Source organism: Euphorbia lathyris, chromosome 7, assembly GCF_963576675.1.
Source record: "Euphorbia lathyris chromosome 7, ddEupLath1.1, whole genome shotgun sequence".
Taxonomy (NCBI): domain Eukaryota; kingdom Viridiplantae; phylum Streptophyta; class Magnoliopsida; order Malpighiales; family Euphorbiaceae; genus Euphorbia; species Euphorbia lathyris.
In genome coordinates this window covers 64,025,822-64,041,941 of record NC_088916.1, presented here as the reverse complement: position 1 = coordinate 64,041,941, position 16,120 = coordinate 64,025,822, and the positions used below count along the sequence as shown (strand labels likewise).

Genomic DNA, 16,120 nt, shown 5'->3' with positions numbered 1-16,120 from the left:
AAATAGATTTCCAGTAGCTGGCTCTAGATACTTAATGATTGATGGGGATTCAAATCCAACATATATTCCCATCCTCCTTTGAGGGCCCATCTTAGTGCGTTGTGGTGGAGCAATTGGAACATATACCGCACATCCAAAAACTTTCAAATGAGAAATATTTGGTTCCTGACCAAGAACCAATTGTGATGGGGAGAATTGTTGATTACTCGTTGGCCTGATGCGAATTAATGCTGCTGCATGTAATATAGCATGTCCCCAAGCTGATATTGGAAGTTTGGACTTCATAAGTAATGGTCTAGCAATCAACTGCAAACGTTTAATTAACGATTCAGCTAGACCATTTTGTGTATGAACATGAGCTACAAGATGTTCAACATTTATCCCAATGGACATACAATAATCATTAAAAGCTTGTGAAGTGAATTCACCAGCATTATCGAGGCGAATTGCCTTCAAAGGAAAATCTAGAAAATGTGCTCTTAATCTAATTAATTGAGCAAGTAATCTCGCAAACGCCAGGTTGCGAGTTGATAATAGGGAGACGTGTGACCATCTAGTCGAGGCATCGATTAAAACCATAAAATATCTAAATGATCCACACGGTGGGTGAATTGGCCCACAAATATCTCCTTGTAAGCGTTCCAGAAAATTGATTGATTCATGTATAACTTTGGCTGGTGAAGGCCTAATTATTAATTTTCCTTGTGAGCAAGCAGCGCATGTAAAATCATTAGGAAGAATCTGCTGGTTCTTCAATGAATGTCCACATGAATTTTTGATTATTTTTCGCATCATTATTGAACCCGGATGGCCTAATCGGTCATGCCAAACAGTAACATTATCAGTAAACTTCTGGTTTACTATAGCATATGATTCAATTGTACTAATATTAGTGTAGTACAATCCAGTGGAGAATGCAGGTAATTTCTCAACAACATGTTTAGTGCCTTGGGTAATACTCGTGATTTGAAGGTATTCTACATTTCCTTCACTTATTGTCTCAATATGATATCCATTCTGACGGATATCTTTAAAACTCAATAAATTTCTTTGAGACTTGGGAGAGTATAATGCATCCATAATGTCAAATTTCGTTCCCATAGATAATAATATATTTGCTCTTCCGGAGCCTTCAATAATCTTTGAACTACCCGATATAGTATTAACACAAGTTTCTTTCATTGTCAAATGAGAGAAATATTTCCTACTTCTCAGTATGGTATGAGTAGTTGCACTGTCTGCTAGACATAATTCTTCACTATCCATGTTCTTCAAAATAAATAAATTAAAGTCACATAAATAACTTTAACAACTCAAGTTCAATAATATCTCATGCATATAAAATTCAAAATAAAATCCATAAAATCATAAACTCGTAGTTTAACACAAATCCATAAAAACATAATAATAAAGAAATCCTAGTAACATCCAAAAATAATGAAAATAATGTCTACTATTTCTATGTCTAATTTATATCATTGCCAGAGGGGGGAATGAAATCATCAACCTTCAGGGTTGTATTTCTACAATCAAAGTCATCTTCGCCATCTTCATACACAATATTTGTTTCTTTCTTGTTGTTTTGCTTCAACGATTGTTGATAAAGATCAACAAAACGCTTTGGTGTACGACATGTGCGAGACCAATGGCCTTTTCATCCATAGCGGTAACATGTAGTGGTCACTCCTGCATTGTTATCTTTTCCGTATCTGTGACCATCTTTATTGTCCCACTTCTGGTGGGATTGTGAGTTCTTAAAATAACTACCTCGACTAGGGGTGAGCATCGGTTCGGTTCGGTTACTAACCGAACCGAACTGTCGGTTAACAGAACCGAATTTTTCTAAATTTCTGAAACCGAACCGAACCGAACAAGGATAAAAACTGAATTTTACCAGACCGAAATTTTTCAGTTCGGTTCGGTTAACCGACCGAATAACCGAAATTATTTTTTAAATAAAAAAATATTGAGCTTAAATAATTGAGTGAATTAAATGACTAATTTATAAAGCATACAATTGTCTAAAAAAAGCAAGCATCCTATTAAAAAAATATCATAGATAACAAAATATATCATAAATAACAAAACTTAACATTCAAAGTATGATATTAACAAAAATTAATCCAAAAAACTTAATATTCAAAGTATGATATTAACAAATTTACAATCCAAAAAATCAGAACCCAAAAAATTAGAACCCAAAAAGTATGTATCCTCCATTTCTAATATCAAAAACAATGATTTTTTTTATATATATGAAAACTTCGGTTCGGTTTCGGTTACACCGAAATTTTTTCCCTAGAAACCGAACCGAAGACCGATAACCGAAATTCCCATAGTTGAAAACCGAACCGTTTACCAAAGACCGAATAACCGAACCAAATTAAAATTTCGGTTCGGTTTCCGGTTCGGTTTTCGATTACCGGTTAATTTGCTCACCCCTAACCTCGACCTCGACCATATCCACGTCCACTTCCATGCCCGTGACCACGTCCACGGCCACGTCCTCAACCACTACTATTATGATCCTTTTCTTTCATATTATATGATGTCACATTCGCTTCAGGGAATGGAGCAGAACCAGTTGGACGCAACGCATGATTTTTCATCAATAATTCATTATTTTGCTCAGCCACAAGGAGACAAGATATAAGCTCAGAATATTTCTTAAACCCCTTTTCACGATATTGTGTCTGCAGGACAACATTATTTGCATGAAAAGTAGAGTATGTTCTCTCTAACATTTCTGCATCAGTGATTTTGTCTCCACATAATAGCAATTGTGAAGTAATTCTGAATATGGCTGAGTTATATTCACTTACTGACTTAAAATCTTGTAGTCTTAAATTAGACCATTCATGACGAGCTTTAGGTAATATCACATTTTTCTGGTGGTCATACCTATCCTTTAGATTATTCCAAAGGACTTGTGGATCTTTTACGGTCAGGTACTCAATTTTAAGATCTGCATGGAGGTGATGACGAAGAGATATCATAGCTTTTGCCTTGTTTTGACTGGTTACTTCATTTCCTGCTTTGATTGTATCACCAAGTTCTTTTGCATCTAGGTGAATTTCAGCATCTAACACCCAAGATAAATAGTTGTCTCCAGTAATATCAAGGGCATCAAATTCAAGTTTCGTAAGGTTCGACATAGTTCACTATACATATATATAAGAAAAACAAATTATCAATTAGGACATACTAATCACATATCAACCGAGATATCATAAGGCTATATGAAGAAATCAAAATTAAATTTTAGCACAGAATTGGAGATGTTTTGATCCAATTTCACCAAATATGTATAATCTGCAAGTGAATTCTAGGAAACTTAAAAGATGACCTTTTAGAAACACAAAAATATCCCTATTTGCATTCCATATTTTAATTACGAAAACCAAACATAAAAGAAATTCATTCACAAATGAATTCCATATTTCACTTTCATCCATTTCAAGTGAGGCCTTAGTCTAATAGAGACCAAGTTATTCGCTGGTCAAAAAAATGAAGGGATCATGTCCAATATTCACATAACTATTGATTAACATATTCCAATATGCACGTGTCTAGGACAGGGTCAAATTTGTTCCCGCTAAAATGATAAGTTCAGGGGGTTGCGTATGGTTTAGGCCGAAAAGAATTATTAAATTCAAATTCAGAAAAATCTACAAAAGCAAACAATTCTACATTATTACTTATCAAATCCCCCTACCATAACCTGAGGCGTGCATAAGCATAACGAAAAACAATCATGTTAAACCAATTAACCAACCGAACACCTCGACTAGATATCATTCTCAATGTAATAGCTGCAGAAAACAAAACAAAACATAACAAGGAATACAAGCAGAACATGATTAAAATTTAAAACCAATGCACTTGCATGAAGACATTTCAAAGGAATTGTAAAATGAGGTGGCGTGACCGAAATCGAGATAACTGGTCCATCGCAGCTTAACTAAGAATAAATTTTACTGCATCTCGACAATCATCATTTTGAAGCAAGAACCAAAATTCAATCTTGTATGTCAATTTACAGTTTAGCAAACAGTATCCATATCGTTAATCATCATCCTTAAATGCTCAAGTCATAAAAAGTGATCAACTCAAAACTAAGGATGAACTTACTTTGAACTGGAAAAAATTTCTGAGATTATTAGAATTCACCAAATTTTCCTTGCTTGATTCTAATGATACGTGTACCCCCCTATTAAACACGGCCCAGTTATAATGATAGTAGCTTATTAGGGCCTAATTAGGACTTTAATCCCCAGAAGAGAACTTTAGGAATCCCCTGCCTTTTGATTAATGTCATATTCAGGCAAACATCTCATTGCAACTTCTTAAAGTAGCAAAACGAAAAATTAACAACACATACAAATGGTTTACACCAGTCAAACTAACTAATCATTTCCAGATAGAGATAAAACCAAATCAGGCATACGGAAAGTAATATCAGCAAGAACTAATTGGCCCGGGTAGTATAAACAAGCAAAGGGGTTCATTTTTCAAATCATTGTAGATAATTATGCAAATAGTGAGAAGTTAAGTTTCAAACTCGAATGCTCTTACACTTGAAATATGAACTATTGCAAGTTCTAAGCATGAAGCTCAGTACATATAAGCCTAGCATATGCATACCAATTAGCACTGTTATTAGAATTTTATTTTGAGTTCAAATCAGATGAATTTGAACGAGTCACGATTCATAAATTGAGGATTTCAATTCACGAGTCAAATCTCGACTTGACAACTATGCCAATTAGCAAATGTGGGGCAAATGTAACAAGCATTTTAGCTGTTTAACATGCATTCCTAAAATGATTTGTATTTCCCTTTTCTAGACCATAGAAGATATATATAACTAAATGCAGCAACGGGCCAGTGGTATCAAACGGGAATTCTCAAGTGACACAAATCATCAATTGACTCATTGCTAATCTTATTCCCAAGAAGAATAAACAAAGAAATAAAACCGAAGTACAAATTGTAAGAGAAGCAACACAAACTTCATTTGCTCTGGTGTTTCTGAGACAGAGGTAAGCATAATATACAACGAATCCTATCAATTCGATATCAAGCCTAATGCTCACACTTATTCAACCCATAATATACAACAAATCAGATCACAATCGCAAAATTAAGAGAAAGAAGAAGATAAGATCATCGCAAAACAGAAAGAAAATGGATACCAAATTGATAGAGACGACAATGAAGAAAATACAGACTCGCAGCTGGAGCGTACCTGAACCGATGGCGCAACAAATTGAATAAAAACGATAGTGGCTAGGATCGTCTACGATTGATGGGAGGCCTGCTCAGACGACTAGGGTTTCGTGCGGATAACATGTTGTAAATGTATGTATCTTATTACTAATGAGTGTAGCATATATATATATATATATAATATGGGTATAATGGTCATCCATTACATTATTTATAACAATTTTTGATGTTAATGGAAAAATTGGTCTCGAGAAGCAATTAAAAATTATGTTTTTTACTTAGTTTCACGGCAGTAGACTGTGACGCGTGTTGGAAATTATACCCCAAATTATTAATCAAAGCCCTGAACTGAATAAACCCCTCAAAAACCCTAGTCAATCTTATAACTGTAACCAAACACATTTCGTTTGTTCTTTCTTCCTCCACTGGAAAATACTCTCAACTCTTCCAGAAACAAGAGTGCACAAGAGATTTCGTTTTGATCACCATGAGAAGATTCAACGGGATCGCCTCGCTGACCCGAACAATTGCGGCCTCCGTTGCCGGATGCACGGGTCAGCACCAGGTGTTTCAGGCTGCAATGATCAGCACGCACGCAAGTCTGAATTCTAACCGGAGAATTGCCGATCATTTTGGAATTTCGAACGCTTCTGTTGCACGCGGTGTTGCTGGCACCGTGTTCTTCTCTGCCGCGGCATCATCCCTGAGGCAAGAAGCCTACGCCGAGAATTTGCTCCCCAAGGATGTTGTCCTCTACCAATACGAAGCTTGCCCTTTCTGCAACAAGGTTAAAGGTATTTGTTCGCTGAAACTACGATAACTTAAGCTTTTGCACTGCGTAATTTTGTATAGATTTTTATTATCCTTGGAGTAATTAGGAATTTGCTCTTTTGTATTACTCTCCTAGCGAAATGAAACTCTATCCACTGTAATTGCTCCTTCAAAATTTGGTGCAAGGAAATAACCGGGATGATTTGAATCTTAAATTGAATTAAATTATCATCATTTTCTAAATTAATTGAGAAATTTAGTTAATTCCCATCAGCTGTTTGTAAATTGGATTGGCTTCTGTTTTTTTCCTTCTCCAGTATTTGCTCCCTTCTTCATCACATCAACTTTATTGTGAAGTGATTGTTGGATTAGTAATTAGTTTGTGATACATTTTTGTTGGTCAGGGTTATGACCTTATGGAGGAAAAGATAATATTTAGATCAAGTTCAACTTACTTGATCAAATGAAACCTTTTATGTTTGAGGCATAGGCAAAACCATTAGGAACAATTTCATGTGAAATAATGTTTGCAATTGTTTATTTGTGATTCTAATTGGAGATCTTTATATAATTCACTTATTATTTACCAACTTAGAAGCTCTTACCTTTCACCGTTTCCCTGAAGTATCTTCTTATTGTTTTTCTGATGAAACTCATAGTGAGAATCTGTGTTCCATCATTTTAACTTAAGACTTTCTGTGTCTGTTGATTCTCTTTTTTATATGCATTTTTTTCCAACATGATGCTTACATGATTTTCCCCCTGTTTTTGCTTTTGTTCTTCAGCTTTCTTGGATTATAATAATATTCCATACAAGGTGGTGGAAGTCAATCCAATGAACAAAAAGGAGATAAAGTGGTCGGATTATAAGAAGGTGCCAATACTAAAAGTTGATGGAGAACAAATGGTCGATTCTTCAGGTTTTTGGTCATTGATTCATATTTTTGTTTTCCTTCATATTTAGGTAAAGACAGTAGTCATTTGGCGCAACGGTAAATGTTGTCGTTGTGTGACCGAGAGGTCACGGGTTCGAGTCTTAGGAGCAACCTCTTGCCAAAAAATTGGCAGGGGAAGGCTGGTCCCCAGTACACCCTTGTGGTGGGACCCCTCCCCGGAGCCTCGCTTAGCGGGGACGCGTAATGCACTGGGCCCGCCCTTAACTCATCAATTTTATGTTTGGCATGTTTTACTTATTCTCGAAATTTTACATGTTTCTTACAGACATAATTGATAAGCTGTTTCAAAGGATTAATCCTGACAAATCTATCCCGAATGGTGATGAAGAAAGCAAATGGCGTGGGTATGATTGCGTATATTGCAATTTAATTTCAGTATTTTGAGATTCAGAGACTCAATATTTCAATGTAAATTCGTTATTTAATATTTGTTTCTTCTGTATTAATTTATATTTTTTGCTGTGAATATTCCCAAAAGAACATCCATTAATTTATTTTCTTCTCCTTTTTCCAGATTTCACAGTATCATAGACATTTTCCATTTGTAATCAATACTTTGTTTTGATCTGTTATATGGTCTGTTATCTGATACCAGCATTGTTGACACAGGTGGGTGGACAACCACTTAGTACATGTTTTATCACCAAACATTTACCGAAGTCCTTCTGAGGCTCTTGAATCATTTGACTACATTACCACTCACGGTAAGACTTCAGATTAAGTACAATAGATTCTTTAACTGAATCATGTGTATTTAGTTGATCTTTCTGCAAAGGTGGATGCATTTTGTCAAGTATTGTTTATTTAGTGCTTAGAGCTATGTTTTCATCTAGATATTTTTCAGTTGTTGAAATTTGCCTCTATACCTATATCATTCATTTGTCTGTAGAAAAACACAGATCTGGAACTTCTATCGCAGGGAAAAAGCATCGAATATAATTCCGGAACTATCTTAATATGTATGATACTCCTTGTAAATCAGGCAATTTCAGCTTCACAGAGAGGCTATTTGCGAAGTATGCTGGAGCTGCAGCTATGTACTTTGTCTCAAAGAAACTGAAAAAGAGGCATAACATCACAGATGAGCGTGCAGCCTTATATGATGCTGCAGAAACATGGGTTGATGCCTTGAAGGGTCGTGAATATCTAGGTTTGTATTTATTAGTTATCTAGCAAGACTTGAGGATTACCTCGGGTAATGACTGATAACACGAGCAACTTATGTCCTCTTTATAGGTGGTGCAAAACCTAATCTTGCCGATCTTGCTGTATTCGGAGTTCTGAGGCCCATTCGATACCTGAAATCTGGTAAAGATATGGTGGAGCATACACGCATTGGTGAATGGTACGGCCGGATGGAAAATGAAGTTGGAGCACCTAGAGTGATTAAGGCATGAAGTAGTGTGACTGTTTTTGTTGGTTGATCAGCCTCCAGGTATATGGAATTTCAATTGGATGTGCATCTATCGGATTTCATAGAATAAATACTAGAAAGAATTTATTTGGATTTGAATTCTTGAGCCTAGTAATGTTTTATGATTTTGTGAATAACTGTGATTCTGGCAATACAAGAATGATAGTGACTAGTAAGTGGTTAAAATAGTTAATTATATCAAATTTGTTGTTGATAGAATATTAGCTTAAAATAATACTCATTTAAGTATATGTTACCATATGAGTACTTATGAGAAGAGCTGAAGTTGTTTTGTAATTGAAATAATGAGAAATTGCCTGTGAAACAGCTGTAAGACTCTCAATAAGATTAATTTAATTGTTGTATATTTGGTCGCTGTTTAAAAAAATAAAACAAGACGATGATTGATTTGTGTCCGAGTTACGTACTTCACTTCAACTAGGTACGTCAAAATGAGTTATCGTGTCATAAAAATGTTATGTGATCTATATAGTAGTGTATGTGATCTATTTGACATGATTATATATGTTATAAATAACACAAAAATGATAATCGCGTCAAGCGGATTGTCTTCAACTTTCCTACTCCGGATGATGAATCTTCCAGTCAGTTATTAATACAGACTGCTCTCGGCATAAGCTTTGTGTAAAAGGTTAGACCTTTTTGAATTCATTAGAAAACTCCAGCAGAAATAAATACAAAAACCACCTCCCAAGAACATTACTGAGTTTTCGTCCTTACAAAAGGAAACAGAAAAAGCCTTCTTGACAACTGCATGATCTGCCCAATTGCAGGTGCTAGCAACATGTTGAAAAACTCAGCAGTTAAAAAAATTGCTTGAGATGGATCTCATCAACAAGCACAATAAGAGATGGAGGCTGCGCAAGAGGCGTTGATGTGATCCACAGCTTGAAGTCTTGAACAACTTCCAGTGAGTCTCCCTCTAATATAATATTGCTAAAACCATTCTGCATTCCAAATTTGATACCTTCCCTCAAAGCCAATGTAACTACACGGTACGATCTTTGAAAGGGTGGCGTTAGGATAGAAAGTCTGAATAAGAATTAATTGTGTCTTATATCGGAAATAGAGAGGCAAATTGGAGTATATTTGGGTGGTGTGTTCCAAAACATATAGATGTGTTTTAAAGGCTCCTGACTCAAGGAATGAGATTTTGGCCAAAACATACAATATCTCCATGACATTTGACCAAGCTATTACAACTGGTGTTAGAGTTGGCTGTCTATGTATTATGTGTTGGTTCGAGGATGAACCAAATGGAAGCCGGTGGACCTGTAACATTCAAATCTTGAGAGGGTGATGTCGGGGTGAAAAGTTTGATTAATGAGCATCCGTGAAGGATAGCGATTGGGGTATGAATGAATCGAACTCCACATCAGAAATTGAGAGGTAGTGATTGAGATATGTTAGTAATGTGTGTTTTTGATACATGTAAATGAATTTTAAAATTGTGAGGCTCAATAAGTGGGATTTTGGTAAGAATGGATCATTGTCCTGTTTGGTAAATAGTTGTTAGCTGATTGTGTAAATTTGTTTGGTAAAATTTAGCTTATTGTTAATAGATATATGTGTAAAATGACAAATAAGGACACGACAAAGCTTTTTTTTCTTGTGGATTACTATACCCAGCCCCAATTTCCCACCCTCAGCCTCGAAAAAAGACGATATCGTCCCTTAACAAAAATTTGAAAACCCTAAACTCTCTTAAACTCTCCCAAACTCATTTCTTTCCGAAATAAGAGATTACACGTATAATGGCGAGCAATCCGTTATCCTCGGGAAGAGACGAGAACGACCAAACCGTTCAAGTTGAGGTATTTTTCCGATTAAGCATATCTGATTTTTTTGTGAAAATTCGGAATGAACGAGTGTAAGGCGTGTGAACATTACGCCCCACCATGTGGTGGGGCGTACGAACATCACGCCCCACCATGTGGTGGGGCGTGTGTATATCACGCTCCACCACAAGGTGGGGCGTGATGTTCATACGTCCCACCACATGGTGGGGCATGATGTACACACACCCAGTAGTATGAAAATTGAATTTTAGGGGTGTAGGCACCGAAAAATTGATGAAATTGATCGTAATTGAGTCTAATGTTCGTTAGTTATCATTTGCAGGTTCCGTTAGAAGACTTCGGAGGTAACGGTGTCGATTACAGTCGGGAATTTTATCCCGTACAAACGTTTGAAACATACCAGGAAACTGTTAACTGGGCAAAACAGACGGCGATTCGGCTTGGCTTCGAGTTAACTATAGCTTCTCACAAGACAGGGGTAAGTTAAAATGGATATTGGTTAAATGTGTCCGTGGTATAAAGAATACTCAAAAGACTAGGGATATGGATATGGAGGAAGTAGTGCGGAGGAATACGAAAACTAAATACTGTGGTTGCAAATTCCAGGTGAAGGTTCTGGAAATCGCTGAATTAGGGGGTTGGGTGGTGAATGTTGTTGCTGGAGAGAGAGGACAACACAATCATGAATTGGTTGTATATCGTGAGGGCTATCGATAGATGAGCGGACTAAGTCCCGGTTCAAAAAAAATTGTTCGTCAAATGAGTGCAGTTCAAGCAAAGCCTTCAGCTATTTTTGCAGCAATTAAAGAAAAACACCCTGAGGATTGCCCAACCTAAAGACATGTGTATAATTACAGGGAAAAAATAAGAACTGAGAGTTTTGAGGGTCGGGATGTAATCAATCAGTTTTATCGGCTTGCTATAGATATGGATTACATACATTGGACGCAAGCGGAGTCGGGCAGCAATGTTGCGACTCACCTCTTTATGGCACATCATACTTCGATCATCCTGTTCCGATCCTACTACTTGTTTGTTGATATGGATTCAACATATAAAACAAACAAGTATAAAATGCTATTTTTTGAGATCATTGGAATGACTAGGGATGCACTCGAGCTGAACCGAGACCGAATAGGGTCTGTCTCGGCTCGAGAAGTGCTGAGATCGGGCTCGGCTCGAGCTCAGAGCTCGTCGAGCGGCTCGTTTTGATTTTTTTTATAAAAAAAAACAGTTTTGAATATACTTACTTATACTTGATTAATATTTTATTATCTAAAATCAGTCTTCTAATTAAGGAATACCAAATTTAAACTCCGAAAAACAAATATAACATTTAAATGTCTTTTTTTTTAGTCTAATACAAATTGAACGTCTTTATATTTTTTAGGATCACTTAAGATAATTGTTTTTTTATTATTATTTGTTACACTATAAATTAAATAGTAATATATATAAAGTAATTAAAAAATCAATCGAGCCTACTCACGAGTTTTCGAGCCGAACCTAAGGAAGCTCGACTTGGCTCATGAATGTCTCGAGCCGATCCCGAACTCGAACCGAGCTCTATCGAGTCAAGCTTTGATCGAGCTTTGACTGAGCCGATCTCGAACAGTTTGCGAACCACCCTGACTCATTTGCACCCTTAGGAACGCCTTCAAGGCTGGGTATAACACCACCCTTTTTTTTTGCTGGGTATAACAACACCCTTTTTTTTTGGGTTAAATGGTATCAGGGGTAAAAATATCCTTAAAAAGAGATAAAACAATAAGCTTCTAAAATCAATTTTTCCAAAATTAACTTTCAGGACCCAATAAGCTCTTTCGAACACCTGTTCACCAAATACCACTATTAAAGGTTTTGTTAGAGATAATGTTCCTATTATCTCTGTAAATAGATTCTTATCTAGTTAGAGTTTCAATTTGTCTATAACCCTAGCTAGGTAGAGTTCTAATACGATTATACTTGTGTATTGTATTCTATCTCCATAATCTTCCCATATATCAAACTATACATTTAAAGAGTGATGTTTTCTCAACCTTTTGTGACTTTTATGCTATGATCTCTAATTAGTATAGTGCAAGGGTTAAGAATATTTACTCAGATCTTGGGGGAGAGTTCCAAAAACTACAACCTTTTTTCAAACGACATGACATTATACACAAAATTGCATGCCCTCACACTCATGCACAAAATGGTATAGCTGAGAGAAAAATTAGATATGTCGTTGACACCTGCCTTACTTTGTTAGCCAATGCATCTTTACCTCTCAAATTCTGGAACTATGCCATGATACACAGCATTAGGCTAATCAACTACTTACCCACCAAAATACTGAACAACAATTCACCCTATTTCCTGTTCTACAAGAAACAGCCTGCCTATAAGGCATTACGCATCTTTGGTAGTGGTATCTATCCTCTTCTTCGTCCATACAACCAGCACAAATTTGATTTTCGTTCCAAGTTATGTGTCTACCTTGGTCCATCAGAAAATCATTCTGGGGATATTTGTCTTGAGTATGCCACCGGACGCATATACATCTGCAAATTTGTGCAGCACAATGAAGAAGTATTTCCTGCATCAGCAGTCACTGCATCATCACCTTCATCTAGCAACTTGGGGGTAAGCACATCGTGTCAACTACCATCTTTACTCGGCCCGTATCCAGGTAATTTCTCTAATCCCACTCCTATATTATCTCATTCTAACTTGGTTCCATGTTCCCAACCCATCACACCTGTCCACTCTGGACCTCATCCTGGTACCCCAATTATTCCCCCTGAATCTGAAGCCACAAACACTGCTCCACTAGCTCCACGTCAATGTTTGTCACTAGTAGTCACAGCTGCATCAACACCTGTTTCTCAGAATGATCTCAGCACACCAGTTGACGCTGTGAACATCACCACACCGGAAATACAGCATGCAGTACCTCATGAAGAGAATATCATGCCACAAACAGAGTCTCCTCCTCCTGAAACTGCACCACCTGCTCCTGTTCCAACTGCAAGGCCCAGACCTCGCAATGCACCGCTAATTGGTCCACGTCAACATTATATGCAGCTTCGACAGTCGTCTCTTCACTCAAGGGGACGGTTTGAGGGACTTCTAGCTACACATCCAAATGGCACAGTGGATCCCACATGCTTCAGCAAAGCCAACAAACAACCCGAATGGCGCACAACAATGTCTGAAGAGATTCAAGCTCTTCTGGACAATGGCACCTGGCAACTTGTACCGAGACCACATGATCAGCATGTCATCACCTCTAGATGGCTCTTTCGTACAAAGAAGAAGTCTGATGGAACCATTGATCGTCACAAAGCCCGTTTGGTAGCACGGGGATTCACTCAAAAAGCTGGGATTGACTACAAAGAAACATTCAGTCCAGTAATCAAAGCTAAAACCATTAGGTCTGTCTTTGCCATTGCAGCAGCAAACAACTGGTTCATCAATCAGCTGGATGCCTCTAATGCATTTCTTCATGGAAACTTATCAGAGACAATCTATATGGAACAACCGCAGGGTTTTCGGGATAGTGACCGACCAAATCATGTCTGTCTTCTCAAAAAGAGTCTTTATGGATTAAAGCAAGCACCGCGAGAATGGTTCACACGCCTTCGAACATTCCTCCTCTCCCTTGGGTACAAGATGTCACAGGCTAACAACCTCTGTTCATCAGACGCACCGACACTGAAAAGACTTACATTTTGTGCTATGTTGATGATATACTCATAACAGGTAACCACCCTGCACACATCACCAACACTATTGCAGCCATTGAACATGAGTTTCCCATTCTCAATCTTGGCAAGGCAGAATACTTTCTTGGAATTGAGATCAGATATGAGAAGGATGGCATTCACATGTGTCAGGCCAAGTATGTGGCTGACATCCTAGACAGAGTGAAGATGATTGACTCCAAGCCCACACTAACGCCCATGACCACCACGCCAACACTTTCAAAGGAGCTAGGCATCAGCTTAACCTCTGGAGATGAATATCAAAGCATTGTGGGAGCACTTCAATACCTAACATTCACTCGTCCTGACATTGCATTTGTAGTTAACAAATTATGTCAGTTTCTGCACTGTCCGACTGATGAGCACTGGAAAGGAGTTAAGAGGGTCTTACGCTATATTCAGGGCACATCAGACTTTGGGATAGTCATGTCCATCAAACCAATAGAGCACATCCACTGTTACTCAGATAGTGATTGGGGAGGGTGTCCTGATGATCGACGATCCACGGGTGCCTTCTGTGTCTACCTTGGATCCAGCATTGTATCGTGGCAAACCCGCAAGCAACCCACAATAGCCAGATCCTCAACAGAAAGTGAATACAAGGCAGTGGCAAATGCCACAGCAGAACTCCTATGGTTCAAATCACTTCTCTCGGATCTAGGATTTCCCTTACCCACCCCGGTTCAGCTATGGTGTGATAATGTTGGAGCAATTTATCTCACCTCAAATCCAGTTTTCCATGCCCGTACGAAGCACATTGAGCTAGATTATCATTTTGTTCGTGAACAAATTCACAGAGGGTTTCTCAATGTCAGATTTATTCCAACCGATGATCAGGTTGCAGACATACTCACCAAGCCGCTAGCTCCAGCTCGCTTCACGATGCTACGCTCTCGCGTCTTTATTCGTGCCCGCCATCGGCTTGAGGGGGGGTGTTAGAGATAATGTTCCTATTATCTCTGTAAATAGATTCTTATCTAGTTAGAGTTTCAATTTGTCTATAACCCTAGCTAGGTAGAGTTCTAATACGATTATACTTGTGTATTGTATTCCTATACAAACTACTATTGGCTCACTATAAATACAAGGCCTCTGAGCCATAATCACTAAGGTGATTCAAATCATTTATTGTGTTATTACTTATCTCTCTCTATCTCCATAATCTTCCCATATATCAAACTATACATTCAACATCTCTATCTCCATAATCTTCCCATATATCAAACTATACATTCAACATGGTATCAGTAGTATCAACTTCCGCATCTTCCGAATCCTCTGATCATCCTCAATCACCAACCTATTCCCAATACAAAGCTGTCACCGCCGCCGTTGCATCTGCTACCGCCGCCGCGGCTCCCACCGTTTCTGCACCAACAGCCACCGCTGATTATAGCATGAATAATATATCAAGTGGTTCGGTTGAACCGAGCTCAGGCTGGCGATTTACCTCGCCGTTCATCACAGGTGAGTCGTCCTTTCTTGCGGCAACGGCGAACCAGCAGAATCCATCGCAGACGCAACACACGCAGCAGCCGCTCCAGCCACCCGCGCAACAGTAGCTCCCGCAAACCGTAGGCGACATGCTGCCGCAGGCTGTCCGTGACGCGCTTGACGCATTCCAGGCGGCAAGTCTTCGCGGACCGTCGCAGCCGATCGCGTCGCACCAGACGGCCGCGGCAACTGCGATCCCTACTGCTTCTGTTCTCAACGCGCAACCAGCGCCTCTCCCGACCCCGACTCCTTCCACCGCCGATGTCGCGGTGTTAGCTACTCTTGCAGCATACCAGGCAGCAGTTCCGCTGCCGCAAAATCAACATATTCCGGTTCAGCAACAACGGATTCAATCACAACAACCGTCGGTTACCTCGGCCACTCAAACTTTATTTTCTCCATCAGTTCTCGCTGCCCTAGCCGCCTACCAGGCAGCCGAAGCCAGTAACAACCGTCAGGTAATTTCTGAATCCAATACCTCACCATTTGGGTATAATACTCAATTAACCCATGATCCGTCTCCATCTTTTTTCTCCAATTCGTATCACAATACCGTCGATGGACCCTCAAATACTTTTCGACCTACTGATACCATGGTAAATGCAGATTTTGTTTGGACTGAGCCATGATCTCTAATGATACCATGGTATCTACTGATACCATGGTATCTACCTTTAACTATCAGCTCGA

General features: G+C 38.4%; 1 protein-coding gene across 1 annotated transcript; it reads left to right on the top strand.

Moving 5' to 3' along the window:
- The first annotated feature begins 5,598 nt into the window (after positions 1-5,598).
- Positions 5,599-8,631, top strand: LOC136201031 (uncharacterized). The gene is made up of 6 exons (XM_065991572.1): positions 5,599-6,023; positions 6,786-6,920; positions 7,222-7,300; positions 7,566-7,660; positions 7,939-8,106; positions 8,193-8,631. Exons 1-6 carry the CDS (start codon positions 5,717-5,719, stop codon positions 8,351-8,353), a joined length of 945 nt encoding a protein of 314 aa, XP_065847644.1. The 5' UTR covers positions 5,599-5,716; the 3' UTR covers positions 8,354-8,631.
- The last annotated feature ends 7,489 nt before the right edge of the window (positions 8,632-16,120 follow it).

Excerpts from the sequence above, each read along its gene's own strand:
- LOC136201031 (XM_065991572.1), top strand. The coding sequence starts at position 5,717 with ATGAGAAGATTCAACGGGATCGCCTCGCTGACCCGAACAATTGCGGCC. Across the intron at positions 6,024-6,785 it reads TTTCTGCAACAAGGTTAAAG|CTTTCTTGGATTATAATAAT; the intron begins GTATTTGTTCGC and ends TTTGTTCTTCAG. Across the intron at positions 7,661-7,938 it reads TGACTACATTACCACTCACG|GCAATTTCAGCTTCACAGAG; the intron begins GTAAGACTTCAG and ends CTTGTAAATCAG.